Consider the following 15,686-nt stretch of genomic DNA (forward strand, 5'->3'; position numbering starts at 1 on the left):
CTGGGGGTGGCAGCACCGGGTGCTTCACAACTTTTTTCTTCTTTTCCAGTGTTTGACCCCTCTTGGGCACTGTCAGGACCACCTTGCTGCATCCACAGGGCTGTGCCAAAGCCAGTTTGCATCTCCAGTTGTCACAGCAAGGTAAAACAAACATTCAAAAGATTAAGGTGCCAACCAGAAAAAATGAATCCATTAGCTCTTTTCTAAGCTTTTTTTTTTTTTCCCTACACAGCCCTTGTGCCATGAACTTCAATCCTGCTCGAGCTGGAACTTTCTGTTTGGTAACAAGGCACCTGGTGGAGGCAAATTCTCATCCCCACTGGGAACAGGGACACAGAGAGGTGACACAGAGCCCTGTCCAGCATTGGTGGGTGACGTTGTGGAGGCTCTCAGAACACGAAGTCATCGAGGACACTGCAGGAGAGGCCTTCAGCCAGGTTGCCCTCCTCGGTCTCTGTGGAGCTGGGGCAGGTCCGTGCTCTCTGCAAAGCAAACAGCCTTTGGAGCTGGGAGCTGGGGGGTGGCTTGGGCTGGGGGAGAGCTAAGAGTTCAAACTGGTGCATTTAGAGAGGGATTAACTCAAAATGTTTCATGGTTGAGGAGCTCAGAAGCATTGGGTTCAACAGGAGGACTTTCACCTTCTGGCTGAAGCTCTCACAGAGCTACTCATCCTCTGTCCCTCCAGCTTTGCATCCCCAAACTCCCCATTTGCCAAATTCTACCACAGTGGCCAACGCTCTGTAGCCAGGGACAAGGAGCCCAGGAGGAGCTGGAGGGCACAGAATCATGAAATCATTAAGGCTGGAAAAGATCTCCCAAGATCATCAAGTCCAACCTTCAGTCAGATCCCACCACACCCACTAAATCCTATCCCAAAGGGCCACATCCAAAAACCAAGTGGTTTTTGAGCTCTTCGGGGATGGTGACTCCACCATCACCCCGGGGAGCCTCCTCCAGGGCCTGGCCACTCTCGCAGGGAGGGATCACGGTTTGAGGCACAGGAATTTTCCTGAACACAGGGCAGCGAAGCCATTTATGGGGCCACATCCTGGCGGAGCTGCACAAACAGGGTGCAGGGCTGCAGAGCTGCAGAAGGCAGCAGCAGCAGTGGCTGAGCTGCTGGGAAGCCCTGCAGGGTGGCAGGTGACGCTGCAGGGACGAGCAGCTTCCCACGGGCCGCCACCGGCAGGGCTTCCGTCACCTCAGCCCTGTTTGCGCCGAATTTAGGAACTGAGCGTCCCCAACAAACAACTTCCCTCTCCCTGGTGGCCTCAGCAGGGACCTGGGTCACGTCCTCACCCCTCCCTGCCGGTGCCACCAGCCCTGTGGCTGTGGTGGCAGCAGAAGGCCCCTGGCCGGTGTCACCAGCACGGCCGGCGCGCTTGGAGTGAAGAGACTGAAAACAAGGCAGAGCTGCTGCTGAGAGCGCGACCCTGCCTTTGCAAGCTCACATTTCCAGCTGCAGCATTAATATTTGCTATTTCTCGTGTTCTTTGGTGTGATGCCCCACGTCGTGGTATTTTACACCATTTAATTAAAAACAAACACTATAGGATAATCTTCTCAGCCTGTTTCCTTGACCAGACCATGGAGTAAGAACAACATGCAAAAAACCAAACCCCTGCTCCAAGGGGCAAATGAAAATCAAGGTGCTGAGCAGCCCTTCCCCTGAGCAGACAATGAGGTTTATCTTATCTGTAAGACAAATGCATTTATCAGAACAAACAGCCCACGCAGAAAGGCTCAAGCCCAGCTTAACAGCAGGAGCAGCACACTTTGAATTGTTAGGCTGAACAAAAGCAGCTCCCCAGGAGCCACCTGCAGCTCTGTCCGGCTGGGAGAGGCTGCATTTCCTGCAGCTCTGTCCGGCTGGGAGAGGCCGCATTTCCTGCAGCTCTGTCCGGCTGGGAGAGGCCGCATTTCCTGCAGCTCTGTCCGGCTGGGAGAGGCCGCATTTCCTGCAGCTCTGTCCGGCTGGGAGAGGCCGCATTTCCTGCAGCTCTGTCCGGCTGGGAGAGGCCGCATTTCCTGCAACTCTGTCCGGCTGGGAGAGGCCGCATTTCCTGCAGCTCTGTCCGGCTGGGAGAGGCCGCATTTCCTGCAGCTCCGTCCGGCTGGGAGAGGCCGCATTTCCTGCAGCTCTGTCCGGCTGGGAGAGGCCGCATTTCCTGCACAGGGAGGCTGGGAGAGGCTGCATTTCCTGCAGCTCTGTCCGGCTGGGAGAGGCCGCATTTCCTGCACAGGGAGGCTGGGAGAGGCTGCATTTCCTGCAGCTCTGTCCGGCTGGGGAGAGGCCGCATTTCCTGCAGCTCTGTCCGGCTGGGAGAGGCTGCATTTCCTGCACAGGGAGAGCCAGGGGTGAGCCTGAGATGCAGCGTGGGGAACAGGGAAACACGGAGCGGAGTGCGGAACGGAGCCGGCAAAAGGGGAAACACGGAGCGGAGTACGGAACGGAGCTGGCAAAAGGGGAAACACGGAGCGGAGTGCGGAACGGAGCCGGCAAAAGGGGAAACACGGAGCGGAGTGAGGAATGGAGCTGGCAAAAGGGGAAACACGGAGCGGAGTGAGGAATAGAGCTGGCAAAAGGGGAAACACGGAGCGGAGTAAGGAATGGAGCCGGCGAAAGGGGAAACAAGGAGCGGAGTAAGGAATGGAGCTGGCAAAAGGGGAAACACGGAGCGGATTTCTGCTGGAGTCCAGAATGGAGTCGGGGAAAAGGAAAACTCGGACCAGACTTAGGCCAGAGTATGGAATGGAGTCAGCAAAAGGGAAAACCCTGACCGGATTTCTGCCAGAGCCCGGAATGGAGCCGGCAAAAGGGAAAACCCGGACAATACCACCTAACCCTTCTGTTCATTTCTAACCCTTCCCAGAGCACACCACCTGCAAGCAAAGCCAGATCCAGAGCTGCAGCAGACTGGGACCTGTCCTGGGCAAAGGAAGCGGCCACACAGCGAGGTGAGAATTTCCCACAGCAGGGAGGAGGGCAAAAACTGCCTCAGGAATTGCTAAATTCAATGGGTTTAGTGGCCATGGGGTTGGACTTCATGGTCTTGGAGACCTTTTCAAGATTTAATGATTCTGTGACCCTCTTTGCTCTCAATCCTTAAAGAGAAAAAGCAGCACAAAAACAAAAGCATTCATTTTAATTTAATTTTTTTTTTTTTAAAGGAAAAAAAAAAAGTTATTTTACCTCGTAGTCAATTGGGAAAGGGTCTCGGAATTTGTTGCTGGGTGCTGGGATTGGTGGGAACAGCTTACTCCAAACGTGGTTTCTGTAAGAAACAGCAGTGGAGGGATGTGAGAGAGTTGCTGTTCCTGGGGGATGAGGGGCCCAAGCAGCAGCACGTGCACAGCCCCAGGAGCAGCCAGCTCTGCCTGCAGCACGTCCAGTCAGGGATAATTGTTGGAACCCCAAGTGCTAAGTTTAAAGGTTTTTATTATGTGATATTACACACTTTTATTTAAATTACATACTTATAATTTTAGGTTTATTATTTAATTTTGGAAGTTTTTTCTACGGTTTCAGGTTAAATGTAGTGGTTTTTTTTAAGGTTAGTGTTTGTTAGCACAGAAAGTTTAAAATTCTTAGCAGTTAGGGTTCCAACAGATAATGGTCCCCCTGGGGCTGGGCAGCTGTGCCACTCCTCACCTCTGGGCCCTGGGGACAGGCAGGTGACAGGAGGAGGTGGGTGAGGCTGTCCCCAGCCTCGCCCTCTCCCTCTGCAGCCAGTTCCATCCAGTGCCAGGGCTTTTGGGGCTGTCTGGAGAGAAATGAACTGCTCTGATCTGTCTGTTCATGCTGCTGCTCCTCCCAAGGGCTCTGCTGTCAGGTACCTCGTTTGGACAGCCAAGACAAGCCGCCCCGTGCTCAGGCTTTGGTTTCTGGACATAAACTGCCAGTGCCTCGTGGCAGGAGAGCAACCACAAATAATTGTGTGCCCAGGGAGCTGGGAGCAGGCAGGGGAAGGCACCAGGGACAGCTGACAGCAAATGGTTGTGCTCAGTGCTGTGATAACTCATCCTGAGACCCCCTTCCCTGCCTGACACTCCCTGGCCTGCCTGGGCTCGCAGCACAGGGGTTTTGTGACAGCAGAGGGAACTTTTCCTTGTCTGTGATACAAGCCACAGCTCAGATGTCCATTCCAGGCGCTGAAACACGCTCGCTGTCTCCAGCCCTGGATAGCACCATGTCCAAAAGGGACAGGTTTCAATGGGAACTTGGCCTGCGTGAGGACTGCCCAGCCCAGAGCTGGTATCCAGGATCTGTTCTGGAGCAAGCAGAGACGCGTTCAGGCAGCAAGGGCAGATCTGCTCCTCTGCCCCCTTTATCTTGTGACAATCCCCCTGGCTGATGTCTGCTTAGTTCAGTGCTTATGTTCTTAGGCCTATTCTTCTTCCAGAAGCTGAGTTCTGTCAAGTTTACCTTTATCCTATTACAGTTCTCCTGGTGAGGAGGAATAATATTTTCTGTCTATCAGCTTGGAGCTAAACCTTCCTGCCTGAGCTGCTGCTGCCTTGAAGGTGACACTGATGCTTCATTAATTATCAGGTGAAGGGAAGGGCCACACCACTGCTCACCCCACAGACACGAGCTGTGGGATGTCTCCCCTCTGCTGCATGGGGTGAGGCTTTGGGAGGGAATTGTACAGCCACACATGGGAATATGGGGAGCAAAAACAGGGTGTGAGGTGTTTTGGGGAAAACGTTTGCGCTTTTTTTGTTGAAATGCTGGACACAGCAGAGCCAGTGCTGGGTGCAAGGGAACAGCCAGGCTGTATCGCTCCACCACTGGGGAGGGACAGGAAAGTGGCTGCTGCTGGAGCTCAGGAGTGGGGCAGGATGAGTGCCAATATTGTTATTGCAGCACCTGGCATCACCTCCATCACCTCCACTCTTCCCAGCTCTCCTCCTAAGGGTCAGCCCTTTGTGCCCTTACCCAGGGCAGCTTTGCACTCTTGACTTCACAGCTCCTACACCTCACCAGCTCTCACAAACTTCTCAAAAGGCCACAGCATTCCACCTGGAATTTCAGCTCTGATTTATGCCACTGCTGGGCAAAGTACCCAACAAGAGTTGGGTCTACTTGGAATTGGTGTGTTCCTCGTTGTGCTATTTGCCAGGAAAAGAGTTTGATGCAGCCATATCAAAATTATTTATTGAGGCAGCAAAAAGCATAAACTGCATGTCACTTCTGGAAGGGGAGCACTTAAGGAAGGTGCACAAATGCCCATGAGAAATGAGGCAGGAGTGTGTCCATAGGGGCTGTTTTGCCCCTCAGGTCTTTGCAGGGAGGAGTTGCTGGGGTGGGGCCCTCAGAATGGTTCTGTTCTTTTTTGGAGGTTACTGCAAAGTCAGAGTTATGTGATTAAAAATCTTGTCACAAAAAGCATCCCAGCTATCTCTGTTTACACAGGTTAAGGCACAGCCTTTTTCCATTGTCACTGCTTGGACCTTCAGGCCTTGGACACACCCCACAGGACCCTTGTGCCTTAAATCAGCATTTCAGGGTCTCCAGGTTTTGTGCTGTGTCTGCCTTTCTGAAATTTCCTCTCTTCCCACAGGCTGTGACATGAAAAGGCTGGAGATAAACAAAGAGAAACAAGCAGGAGAACAAGCTCTCCTTCTCTGTGATGAGATTGAGGAAATATTTGTTTTAACTCTATGTCAGAGTGCCTCCCCTGAGATTCCCCGCGGAGTTTTTCAAAGCTGGCTTGTAACTGCTGCTCCTGGGCTGCTGAGGGGTGCAGAAGTGGGGGGTACCTGGATGACCACACTGATTTTGGGGTGTGGAGGGCACTGAGTGCCCTCATGCAAGAGCAAGTTACTGACTCCATCCTCCTGGGGGCTCACCTCCAGGAGAAAATGTTATTCCTAGGGAAGTACAGAAGCTGCTCACTCCTAAAGGCAAACCAGGAGAACATTCAATTGTGGTTTTTATCAAGACTCTAACCCCATCAGCCTCTGCAAGTGAGTGAAGGGAAAAGCCTGCCCAAACAGTCCCAGAGGGCCCCTTTGCTTTGCAGCACTCCTCCCAAATGGTGGGCTTTAACCCTGATGCCTGCAAGTACAGAGAAAAATTTATAGACCTCTTTGCTGCAATGAAATTCCTTATAATGGCTGCAAATCGCATGAAATTTGGAACAATTCCGTGGCTTGAATCACAGAGTGCACTTCATGAATTTTCAAGAGCAGTAAAAACAGAGAGTACTAATGAAACTGTGATCTAGGAAACCTGCTCGATTTTTCTTTTTTTAATATCTGCAGGTACAATCCTGTGTTTCATCTTCTTACGCTTCCCCATCCTCCCAGGGCAGGCTGGGGATTAGAGAAGGAGCAAGGAGCAGCAGGGAAGGGTGGAATAAGGTGAGCAGCTCCGTGAAATTCAGAGTAGCAGGGAGGTAAAATTTTCATCATGTTGGCAAAGAGAGAAAGTAATAAGCCTTTGGGTGTCAGGGAATTTTATACTGGAGAGAAACTCCTGGGAGCAGCCAAGATAGCAGCAAGCAGCTGAACCTGGAAAAGCTCCCTGAAATTTGGATTAAAATCATACAATGCATTAGTACAGGTTGAGTAGAATTGTACCCTGGATTTATTTCTCCCCCTGTGTGTGTTCCAGGATCTCCAAAGAGGGTAAATGTAACATTCAAATGTTTGCAGAACTCCACAGAAAACATGGAGCAGTGCGACTGCTGCTAACTGGTGTTGGTTCTGCTGTCCCAAAGAGAGAGGAGAGAGCTGGAGACAATGCTGGAGCAGGGGAGGACCTCCAGCTCAATCCATAAAAGAATCATGTAAGTAAGACAAAATTGGGGATTTTCAGCAAGACATCGAGGCTGCATAGCTGAGGGCAAGTGTGTGACACAGGGATAAACTCCCTGTGCTGCTCCTGCCAGAACCTTTCTGAGCAGAGCTCTGCTCATTCCGCTGCCCTGAGAACAGGTCCCACAGGCAGAGTTAATCTCAGTTATCCTCTTGGAGCATCCCTGTGCACAGCACCTTTATTGGATAAAGGAAACACAGCACGGAGAGGACAACAGCCAAGGATGCATCAGGATGACCAATAAATAAAAAGGCACTACCGAAATTAATAAGGAATTAGCACTTCCATTAAGGGGAGCTGTGTTTATTGTGTACTGGTAATTGCTGCTTGCTGCATGTTTCAGGGAGAAACTTCTAATTACATGGAGCCTTTAATTCATCACTTATGATTAGACTGTCACAGACACAAATCCAAAGTGTAGCTGGGCTTCCTCACTGCACATATGGGGAGTTTTGGCCTTTACTATATAGCATCCAGAGCCTCTGTACAATTAAAAATAAATTCAATATTTCAAATGCTCAAAGCAAACCCCAGGGGTCTGGGGATTTTGGCCATGAGAGATGCCCTGAGCAGCTTTCACCAGGGATAAATGAAGATTCCTGGGGAAATCACGGACCAAATCATGTGCATTTAAGTGAAGAAATGAGATAAGGACAAACAGATTTTAACAAATTTTAACAAATTCACCTCACTCAATATATGGGTTTGTTGTATAACATTAAATTGAATAACTCGCTTACCCTACCAATTTTACTGAATGTTATTGCTGATAATTATTGAGGCTGATTATTTTTGCTTTGTATATTTAGGCAAACTCAGTTTTTGCTCAGAATTAAGCAGAGCTTGTGACATCCCCCCACACTTGTTGAATACCTGGTCCTTGGTTATACTGTAATAAAAAGAGCATGCTAATACTTACATTTGGCATATTATAGCAACAAGCAGCAATGTGCAGGACGTGGACACACAGAGCAGAGTGAGAATCCAGGCTATGGAATTCTCCAGTTTATTTTGCCCTAAATTTCAAAGGAAAAAAATAAATTAAATGTATTATTTTAGTACAGATTATTCAAAATGTGTTTAGAATTTAAATACTGCAAATATTTAATTAACTGTTTAATGTGGTTGTATTCAGATCACAAATTAACATGCAGATTTTGAAGACTAGATACCTAGAATAAGAAATTAAATTAAGAGCTTCAAGAAAAGTTTCCATGGCACTGAATTTCTGATTTCAACAATAATTTCCTTTATTTTGAAATAAAGGAGAGAACAAGTGGCTGACAAAGTGGCAAGAACCTGTATTGTGCCAATGAACTGCAACAAGCCTCTAAAATCTGCTTTCCATGAGAAAAACTGGATTAAGTGGTCCTGTCCTTGGATATTGTTGAGATTTAAATATTTTTTTAGGGAAGACCAGTTTTGTTTTGCCATCAGAGTGGATTTTCCATGTTTGCTGTGTGAGCCAGGTGGGGAGCTCAAGGGGATGTGTTGGAGAAAGGAGGCAAAACAGTGAAAATGTGAATTCATGATACAAGAGGGGAAATGTAGTAAACAGGAATGTAACAGAGTATTTTTTAAGTGAAAACAAGGAAGTTGAGAAACTCCAAAGATAAGAGCCAAGGAGGATGTCCGAGAACAAACAGTTGATAACGTGCGGTGATAAATGAACTGTTATTTCCACAACAACTTAGCAATCAGGAAATACAAAACAGCGTGGGGCAAATGATCAGGCTCCGAAGATGCTAAAATCATATTCTTTTTTTTCTCCCAGCATTTAAGTGGTGAGATAGTTTCAGTGAATTAAATTCAAATCCCTGTATTCCTGTTTCCTATTAGAATTTTGTGATGTTGGGCATGCTCCTGATTAGACAGCATTTGCTCCCCAGCAATGGGGATGCTAAAAGAATGCTCTTTTTTTGCCTTAGCATTGAAGGAGTGAGATAATTTCAGTGAATCAATGGTTGACGTGGTCTGTCATATTTATTTCCAGCATGACCATCACAATGAGGGCAGGAAAACACCTGAAAAAAACTGCAGTGATGCAAGAAAAAGCCTTGAGTTTAAAGCAATCTCTGGAAATATTCACAAAGCATTGGCTAAAACCAATCCTCTTGCAAACAGTTTATTTTTAATGGAAAGGATTGAAATTCCCTTGGCATTAACAAGTCAGGTTTTTCCTGCAAATCCCTGTTTTGCTGTTTCCTGTTAGAATTCTGGGGTGTTGCACACGCTCCTGATTAGGCAGCATTGGCTCCCCAGCAGCGGAACAATGGGAATTCTTACCAACATAAATGATTTCACTCCAGTCACTCCAGAATCCTCTGGCACGGCAGATGTGGTTGTGGTTGGCCCTGATCCTGATGGAATACCTGCTGCTGCCGTCGAGCCGCAGCCGGAAACTGTTGGAGGAGATTTTCAGGATCTGTCAGGAAAACAATTTGTGCTGTCAGAGATTAATTAAGACTCAGCCATTCAGAAAACAAATTTAAACCGTGTTTATCTTTTCATTGTTTTTATTGACTGTGAGCTGCTGGTCTTGCTTTGGAGGTAAGAGCCCAAATTTTATAGGTGTAAGTTCTCCTAACATGCCAATATTCCAGGGAAAGTTCCTGGGAAATGCCTCATTTCTCCATTCTTCCTCCAGATTCTCAATGCAGCATTTTCAAGATGGTAAAAACTGTTCTGAACCCAGATGCATAAGCTGAATAAATCTAATTTTGTCCTGCTTTCCCAAGTTCCTTGGGGATGGTTTGCTGCAGATTTAAAAGGCATTGAGGAAAAGAGGAAGGCAAATTCCAGCTGTAGAGGACAGGAATGTTGGATAATCTTGGATGCTGGAATTACCTGCTTGTTACCTGACTTCAGGTTGATGAGATAAAATTCATATTCAAAACATTCCTCATGGAAAGGAGAAATTGGCTTCTCCCACATGGCCAGGAGATCATTTTGCTCCAGGGATATGCTGATATTTCTGGGAATATTCACTTTCTCTGCAAAAAGAAAACCATACTGGTAAGTTATTTATAGAGACAAGTTGAAATACTAAAACCTGGAGCATTTTATAACCTGATAGTTTTTCCAAGTAGGACCTATACTGGTCCTTTGAATTTATTTCCCTTTCTGGACTGAAAAGATAAGGATTTAGGAGGAATAACTACATTGCTGGTAATAGTTATAAGAAAACTGTTTGGAAAATCCACTTAAATTTTTGGAAAATTAGGTTACTGGGGAAGGGGAATTTATTAAATTAATTTCTACAGAAGTACTAAATTAATGAGAGAATAGTTAGAAAAATTTCATTTCCAGGAAAAAGAAAATGCAGATGTAGCCAGGAAAGTTACTGAAAATGGAAAAAATTCAAAGGAATTCAGCTGCTGTTACGGGGATGATTTCTAAGACAAAAATTTGTGGTTTTTTTCTGTTAGTGAAGTCATGAAAAAGAGAACTGTTATCTGTTTACCAAAAAAGAAAAAGGGATGGAACTAATGCAGGAAAGTAAATTATTTGTGTGGATGAAAGATGATAGACAAGTATGGCTGATATTGTTTTTTATTCCATACTCTAATGCCTTCCTTTACAGGACAAGGGTTAACTTGAATACCATGTATCTTATTCCTTTTAAAGAAAGGCTGAATTAAGCGTAATAAAAACAGTGTTTTAAGGTACATTGACTAAATCAACTGAAAATTAATATTGGAAATAATGCATTGGCTAACAAACAGAATAACTAATTGCCTTTACTAGCTTTTAGTTTTGCCATTCTGTAATTTAAAATAGATGATTAAAATCAAATTTAGCTAAAACAATCCAGTTATTTCTTCCAATTCCCTTAAGATGATTATACAAAATCAACACATCCTTTCACCTGCATCAAGAACCACTCAATCCAAGAGAACTTCTTCACATTCTGGCAATCCTGCTAGACATTTTTGATATTTTTTTAAATGTATTCCTACTCACCGATGGCATTTTGGTTAAATAACTGCTGAAAAGGCTTGATTGCAGCACGTTTGCTGGAGCCATTAATGTGAATGACAATGAGGTTGTCAATCTCACCGGGTTTAATCTGAGTACTTGAAAATCTGCACTCAGTATTCCTGCTCCACTTGTCTTTGGTGTAAGTGGGACATTCCTCTGTGTGTGTCTCATACCTAAATTAAAATGCTGGTGAGACAAGGTGCTTTTAAAGAAATTCACTGCTGGCTGGAAAAGCAGCAAACACCAACCTGTAGAACAGGAAGTATTTGGTGTCTTCTGGAGCCCCTTGGCCAGGGAGCCAAGTGCAACGGAGAGAGACATTGCCAGGGATGGTGACATGAGTGACACAGGACAAGTTGGTGACAGAGGTCTCTGCAGCACCTGGAGAGGCAAGGAATTACAGAGCAGAAAGAAAACCTCACTGCAAAAATCATAACAAGTTCCTGTTGCTAAAACACCTGGATTCCAGTTTGGGCCATTAAAGTTGTGTCTGTTTCATCCAGTTCTCCTCCTTTTTGATTCCAGTTTGGGCCGTTGTAACTGTGTCTGTTTCATCCAGTTCTCCTCCTTTTTTATTCCAGTTTGGGTCATTGTAGCTGTGTCTGTTTCATCCACTTCTCCTCCTTTTTGATTCCAGTTTGGGTCATTGTAGCTGTGTCTGTGGCATCCAGTTCTCCTCCTTTTTTATTCCAGTTTGGGTCATTGTAGCTTTGTCTGTTTCATCCAGTTCTCCTCCTTTTTGATTCCAGTTTGGGTCATTGTAGCTGTGTCTGTGGCATCCAGTTCTCCTCCTTTTTTATTCCAGTTTGGGTCATTGTAGCTGTGTCTGTGGCATCCAGTTCTCCTCCTTTTTTATTCCAGTTTGGGTCATTGTAGATGTGTCTGTTTCATCCAGTTCTCCTCCTTTTTTATTCCAGTTTGGGTCATTGTAGCTGTGTCTGTGGCATCCAGTTCTCCTCCTTTTTTATTCCAGTTTGGGTCATTGTAGCTGTGTCTGTGGCATCCAATTCCCCTCCTCATCACATTGCTCTGTGGCTTGGGAAGAGTGAAGATTCCCAAGCAGAGTGAGTAGAGCTGTGCCACACAGCACCGTGTATTTCATGTGGAACAGGGCAACCATCTCCTCAGGTGCACCACGCTAGGTTAACTCAGCCTTAGCAAGGCGTTGTTAGAAAATTGTATAGGTGTTACTGACATTTTGCAGCCCCAGACTGTACTCCAGGCTCCGCTGCAGTAGGGAAAGGTCTGGACTAAATCCTTTTGTAGCAGGTAGAGCGGAAAATGCTGTATTTTTATTTTAAGGAACTAAACCTGTTGCCTTTTAATGTTTAGTCCACAGACTGGGGCAGAACACAAAAGCCAGCCCTTGCCTGGGTTTTCTTACCTGGTAGAGGTGGGAGGTTTCCCTCCACCCAGTCACTGCTCATCTGAAGGTCCTCCTGGAGGAGCAAGGTGCGCACGCGGGCAGAGAAGCCGTTGTGAAGCGCCGCTGTTCGCACGCTGTGAGTCCTCTTGGTGTCATACTTGAAACAGAAAATATCAAATAACCACAGGGAGGGGATGGGAGGCAAAATAAGGGACCTGCAAAGACTGAGCCAGACACTGTGGTGAGTTCAGTGAGTTTAGCTGAATGGGGAGCCAGTGCTTAAAGCCAGGATCCATCCTCTCCTCGAGAGGAAAACTGCAATTCCCAAGGCTCGTCCCAGCAGAGCTGTGTCCATAAGGATGGCTGAGAGGGAATCTCTGCAGCTCCCAAAGCGCATGGGTTTAGATAAAAGAGAAAAGCAGGGATTTAGCCTTCTTAGGAGCCTTGATTTATTTTTTCTCTTACCTCTTCTGGCACAGGGCTCAGGATTTTCACATCGTATCTAATGGTGGAGTTGTTTTGTTCCTGAGCAGGGTTTGGCTCCCAGTGTAACAGCACTTCTGCTAATGCAGAGACTGTGAGGGTGAAGTTAACAGGTGGCAATACCTGAACTGGAAAGGAGAAAACAGAAATATCCATCCATGTCCAATCCAGTGAATTGTTTAGAGCAGTACCTGTTTGCAAGCAGTGAGCAATACAAGCAAATAATTTCATTCTCAACAGCTCCTTGTAAAATATTTCTAATATTTGACCAAAAAAAAAAATCAAATAAGAGTTTATTACAACTTAGCTTAAAAAATGAAATTTTTACAACAGTTTCAACTTGAAAATTACTGTGATATATTACATTTGGCTTGTTAATTAGGTTCAGAGTTTTCATCTTGGTCCTCATTGTCAAAGAGACACATAAGGAGTGATCAACTGCATGAACAATTCTCACCCACACCAGCTTGCAGGAGAAGGCAATGTGGGGGCTTTCAAAGAGAAGGCTGACAGCCACAAGAAGTTGCATGTGAGAGTAGAACCAAAATGATGAACAGAGGAATTAAGCACAAATAGAAGAAAACACAGAAAGATGGGAAGGATAATTTAAAATGACAGGGCAAGAAGGATTCCTGGAGCTCTCTTGGAAATGAGGGGGATCTCATGCTGGGGGAAATGTTAGCATATAAATAGCAGGGCAGTGAAATAATCAATCTGCTCTCCTCCAGTTCTTCAGAGCCTGCTCTCCCTTATTTGCCAAACCCCAGGCAGTTGAGGGCCATCAGCACCCCTGGAGTGTCCAAGGCCAGGTTGGATGTGACTCTGAGCACCCTGGGACAGTGGAAAGTGTCTCTGCCCATGGCAGGGGGTGGAACTGGATGGGCTTTAAGGTCCCTTCCAACCCAAACCATTCTGGGATTCCATGATCAGCCCCCACTTCCCTTCTCATTCCAACCTTTGATGCCCAGGAGTTCACATTGCAGCAGGAAAACTGCCCATAAAGGCTCAGAAAACCCTAACACAAGTTGTATCGCCATGACTGGAGATTCTTTCCTCCCACAGCAAACCAGGCACTAACGGGGAACAATCTGGGACAGGGCACAGTCCCAGGAAGCAGGACAGCAATGGTCACCCCTGCTCCTGGGCCCATGGCACGCCAGGGACTGCTTTATCCACCTGTAGAACAGTGCCCAGCACAAAGAGGGACCTTGGGCACCACCAAAGCTCTGCCCTGGCAGATGCAAACTCCTCACCTCCTGCACCTTGAGGTGTGTTTGTTGTCCAGAGGAGGAGCAAGAAAACTGGCATCCCACTGGCCATCATCTTTGGGTGCTGGATGGGCACAGCCAGGCATCAGCACACCAGCCTTGGCACCATTTTACAGGAGCTAAAAATGAACACAAGCCCAAGGGTTAAACACCCAAACCATGGATCATGATCTATCCCCATGATCAAAGGAGTGAAACTGCTGCCTAACAGGGATAGACTCTTCTTTTCTTGCAGGAAAACTTCTTGTGGGAGCTAAATTTAATATCGGTACCACTGAGCACATTTTATCTTGCTCCCTTTGCCAGCCCTCTCTGAAAAGCTGCTGCTTTCAGACCTTCATATGGGGATGTGCAGGGCATCCATGGAATTAGAGCATTTCTCCATGGAAAGTGAGTCAGGCTCTCTAAAGACACAGTCACTGCTCACCTCAAGGCTAATTCTCCACCGTTAATTATTGGGTGTAAGAGAAACTGCTTTGTTTGTTTCTAATTTCAATGAACAGCAGTTTTTAATGCTTAAACCCAGCATTTTCCTATGGTTTGTTTCATGAATTACTGGGAGAAAAAAAAAAAACTCTATGTAATCATTCATGTATAACCTAGTATAAAAATGGGCATTCAGAACAGCAGCTCTCCAAAATGTTCTTCTTGAAGAGAAATGCACCCCCCCAGCCCAATCTCAGCACCTCCCTGGGGCACTACAGCAATTGCTCACATGGAAAACATAATATTTTCCAATGGTAATGAGCAGGAATAACCCAGGGACTGGAAGCACTCCCACTGATCACAGTTGGAATAATTCTGCTGTACAGTAACTATTTTTCAAAATGCAGGCTGAGTGCTGAGTTCATTAAAATGACACATCATCTACAGTAGAGTGTGTTTTTAATGTCCAAGTCCCCTCATTATCTATATTCACATTTTGTGCCTCTCTGCTTTCCTGACAGCCCAAATGAGCACAAGGCCAGCTGAAGCTCGGGAGTTTGCTAATGGATTATTCCTGGGGAGCTAGGGTTTGATTTTGTGTATGTTAGGTTATGGAATGACATCTTGGCCAGGCATTTTGGTTCTCCCAAATTGTAGCAAATCACAGACAATGGGCCAAATATTCTTTACAGCACACATTTATGCCTGAACAAATTACTGGCATCAGGTTTTCTTTGCTGCTTCAAGAAACATCCTTTCATTTACCTGATGAGACTAGTAAATACTCTAATAACTTTTCTCTCTGTTTAGAAGTAAAAATTCATCATCCTCACATCCTTGAAAATAAAAAACAACATTGGGAAAGAAGCTTTATTAGTTTAACTGCTGAGAGCATTCACTATTTCTTTTTCTTAAAAAAAAGCAATAACTTCAGTACATTATTCTTTAAAAAATCTTTTAAAAGCCTAACGTTTTGCAAGTGCTTAGCATTCACATCTACTTGAATAATGTCAGTGTGATGGTTTCAGGCATTATCATAACTACAACAGCTGACTCTCCCTTGGGTTTATTTAAAGTGGATTTGGCTACCTGTGGATTTTTTTTTTTAATCACAAAAAGTTGAGGGTTCTGATTTTTCTTTTCCCTATACTTTCAAAAAGATCCTAAAGATTTTTTTTCCTGCCTAAAAGCTTGCTTGTATTAGATCTTACATTTTCTGTGCAGCACGTTACTGAACTGAAACTGGATATAAAATGTTACTGTAATTCAGATGAGTCCTAAATTATTATCCTGTTCTTTTCAGTTTATTTTTTCTTGCTTTGTTTTCCAAAGTGCCATT

At 45.7% G+C, this 15,686-nt stretch overlaps 1 protein-coding gene and 1 long non-coding RNA gene across 4 annotated transcripts; one reads left to right on the top strand and one right to left on the bottom strand.

The window, feature by feature from the left end:
• Positions 1-210: 210 nt before the first annotated feature.
• On the bottom strand, positions 211-14,036 carry IL5RA (interleukin 5 receptor subunit alpha). Of its 2 annotated transcripts, XM_068202343.1 has the most exons (10): positions 13,907-14,036; positions 12,636-12,781; positions 12,189-12,327; positions 11,053-11,185; positions 10,787-10,977; positions 9,671-9,816; positions 9,110-9,248; positions 7,743-7,839; positions 3,194-3,275; positions 211-482 (listed from the first exon to the last, which is right to left on the bottom strand). In XM_068202343.1, the coding sequence occupies exons 1-10, from the start codon at positions 13,974-13,976 to the stop codon at positions 390-392; spliced, it is 1,236 nt and encodes a 411-aa protein (XP_068058444.1). In that variant the 5' UTR covers positions 13,977-14,036; the 3' UTR covers positions 211-389. The 2 variants fall into 2 exon arrangements, with proteins under 2 accessions (XP_068058444.1, XP_068058445.1); XM_068202344.1 differs by lacking the exons at positions 211-482; positions 3,194-3,275 and adding an exon at positions 5,149-5,346.
• On the top strand, positions 2,112-12,280 carry LOC137480886 (uncharacterized). Of its 2 annotated transcripts, none has more exons than XR_011003157.1 (5): positions 2,112-2,958; positions 6,268-6,366; positions 6,620-6,794; positions 9,471-9,838; positions 12,144-12,280. It is a non-coding gene; the product is annotated as an uncharacterized lncRNA (long non-coding RNA). The 2 variants fall into 2 exon arrangements; XR_011003158.1 differs by having other exon boundaries at positions 2,113-2,958; positions 9,562-9,838.
• Positions 14,037-15,686: the final 1,650 nt, after the last annotated feature.

The sequence above is a fragment of the Anomalospiza imberbis genome, chromosome 11, assembly GCF_031753505.1.
Source record: "Anomalospiza imberbis isolate Cuckoo-Finch-1a 21T00152 chromosome 11, ASM3175350v1, whole genome shotgun sequence".
NCBI classification, from domain to species: domain Eukaryota; kingdom Metazoa; phylum Chordata; class Aves; order Passeriformes; family Viduidae; genus Anomalospiza; species Anomalospiza imberbis.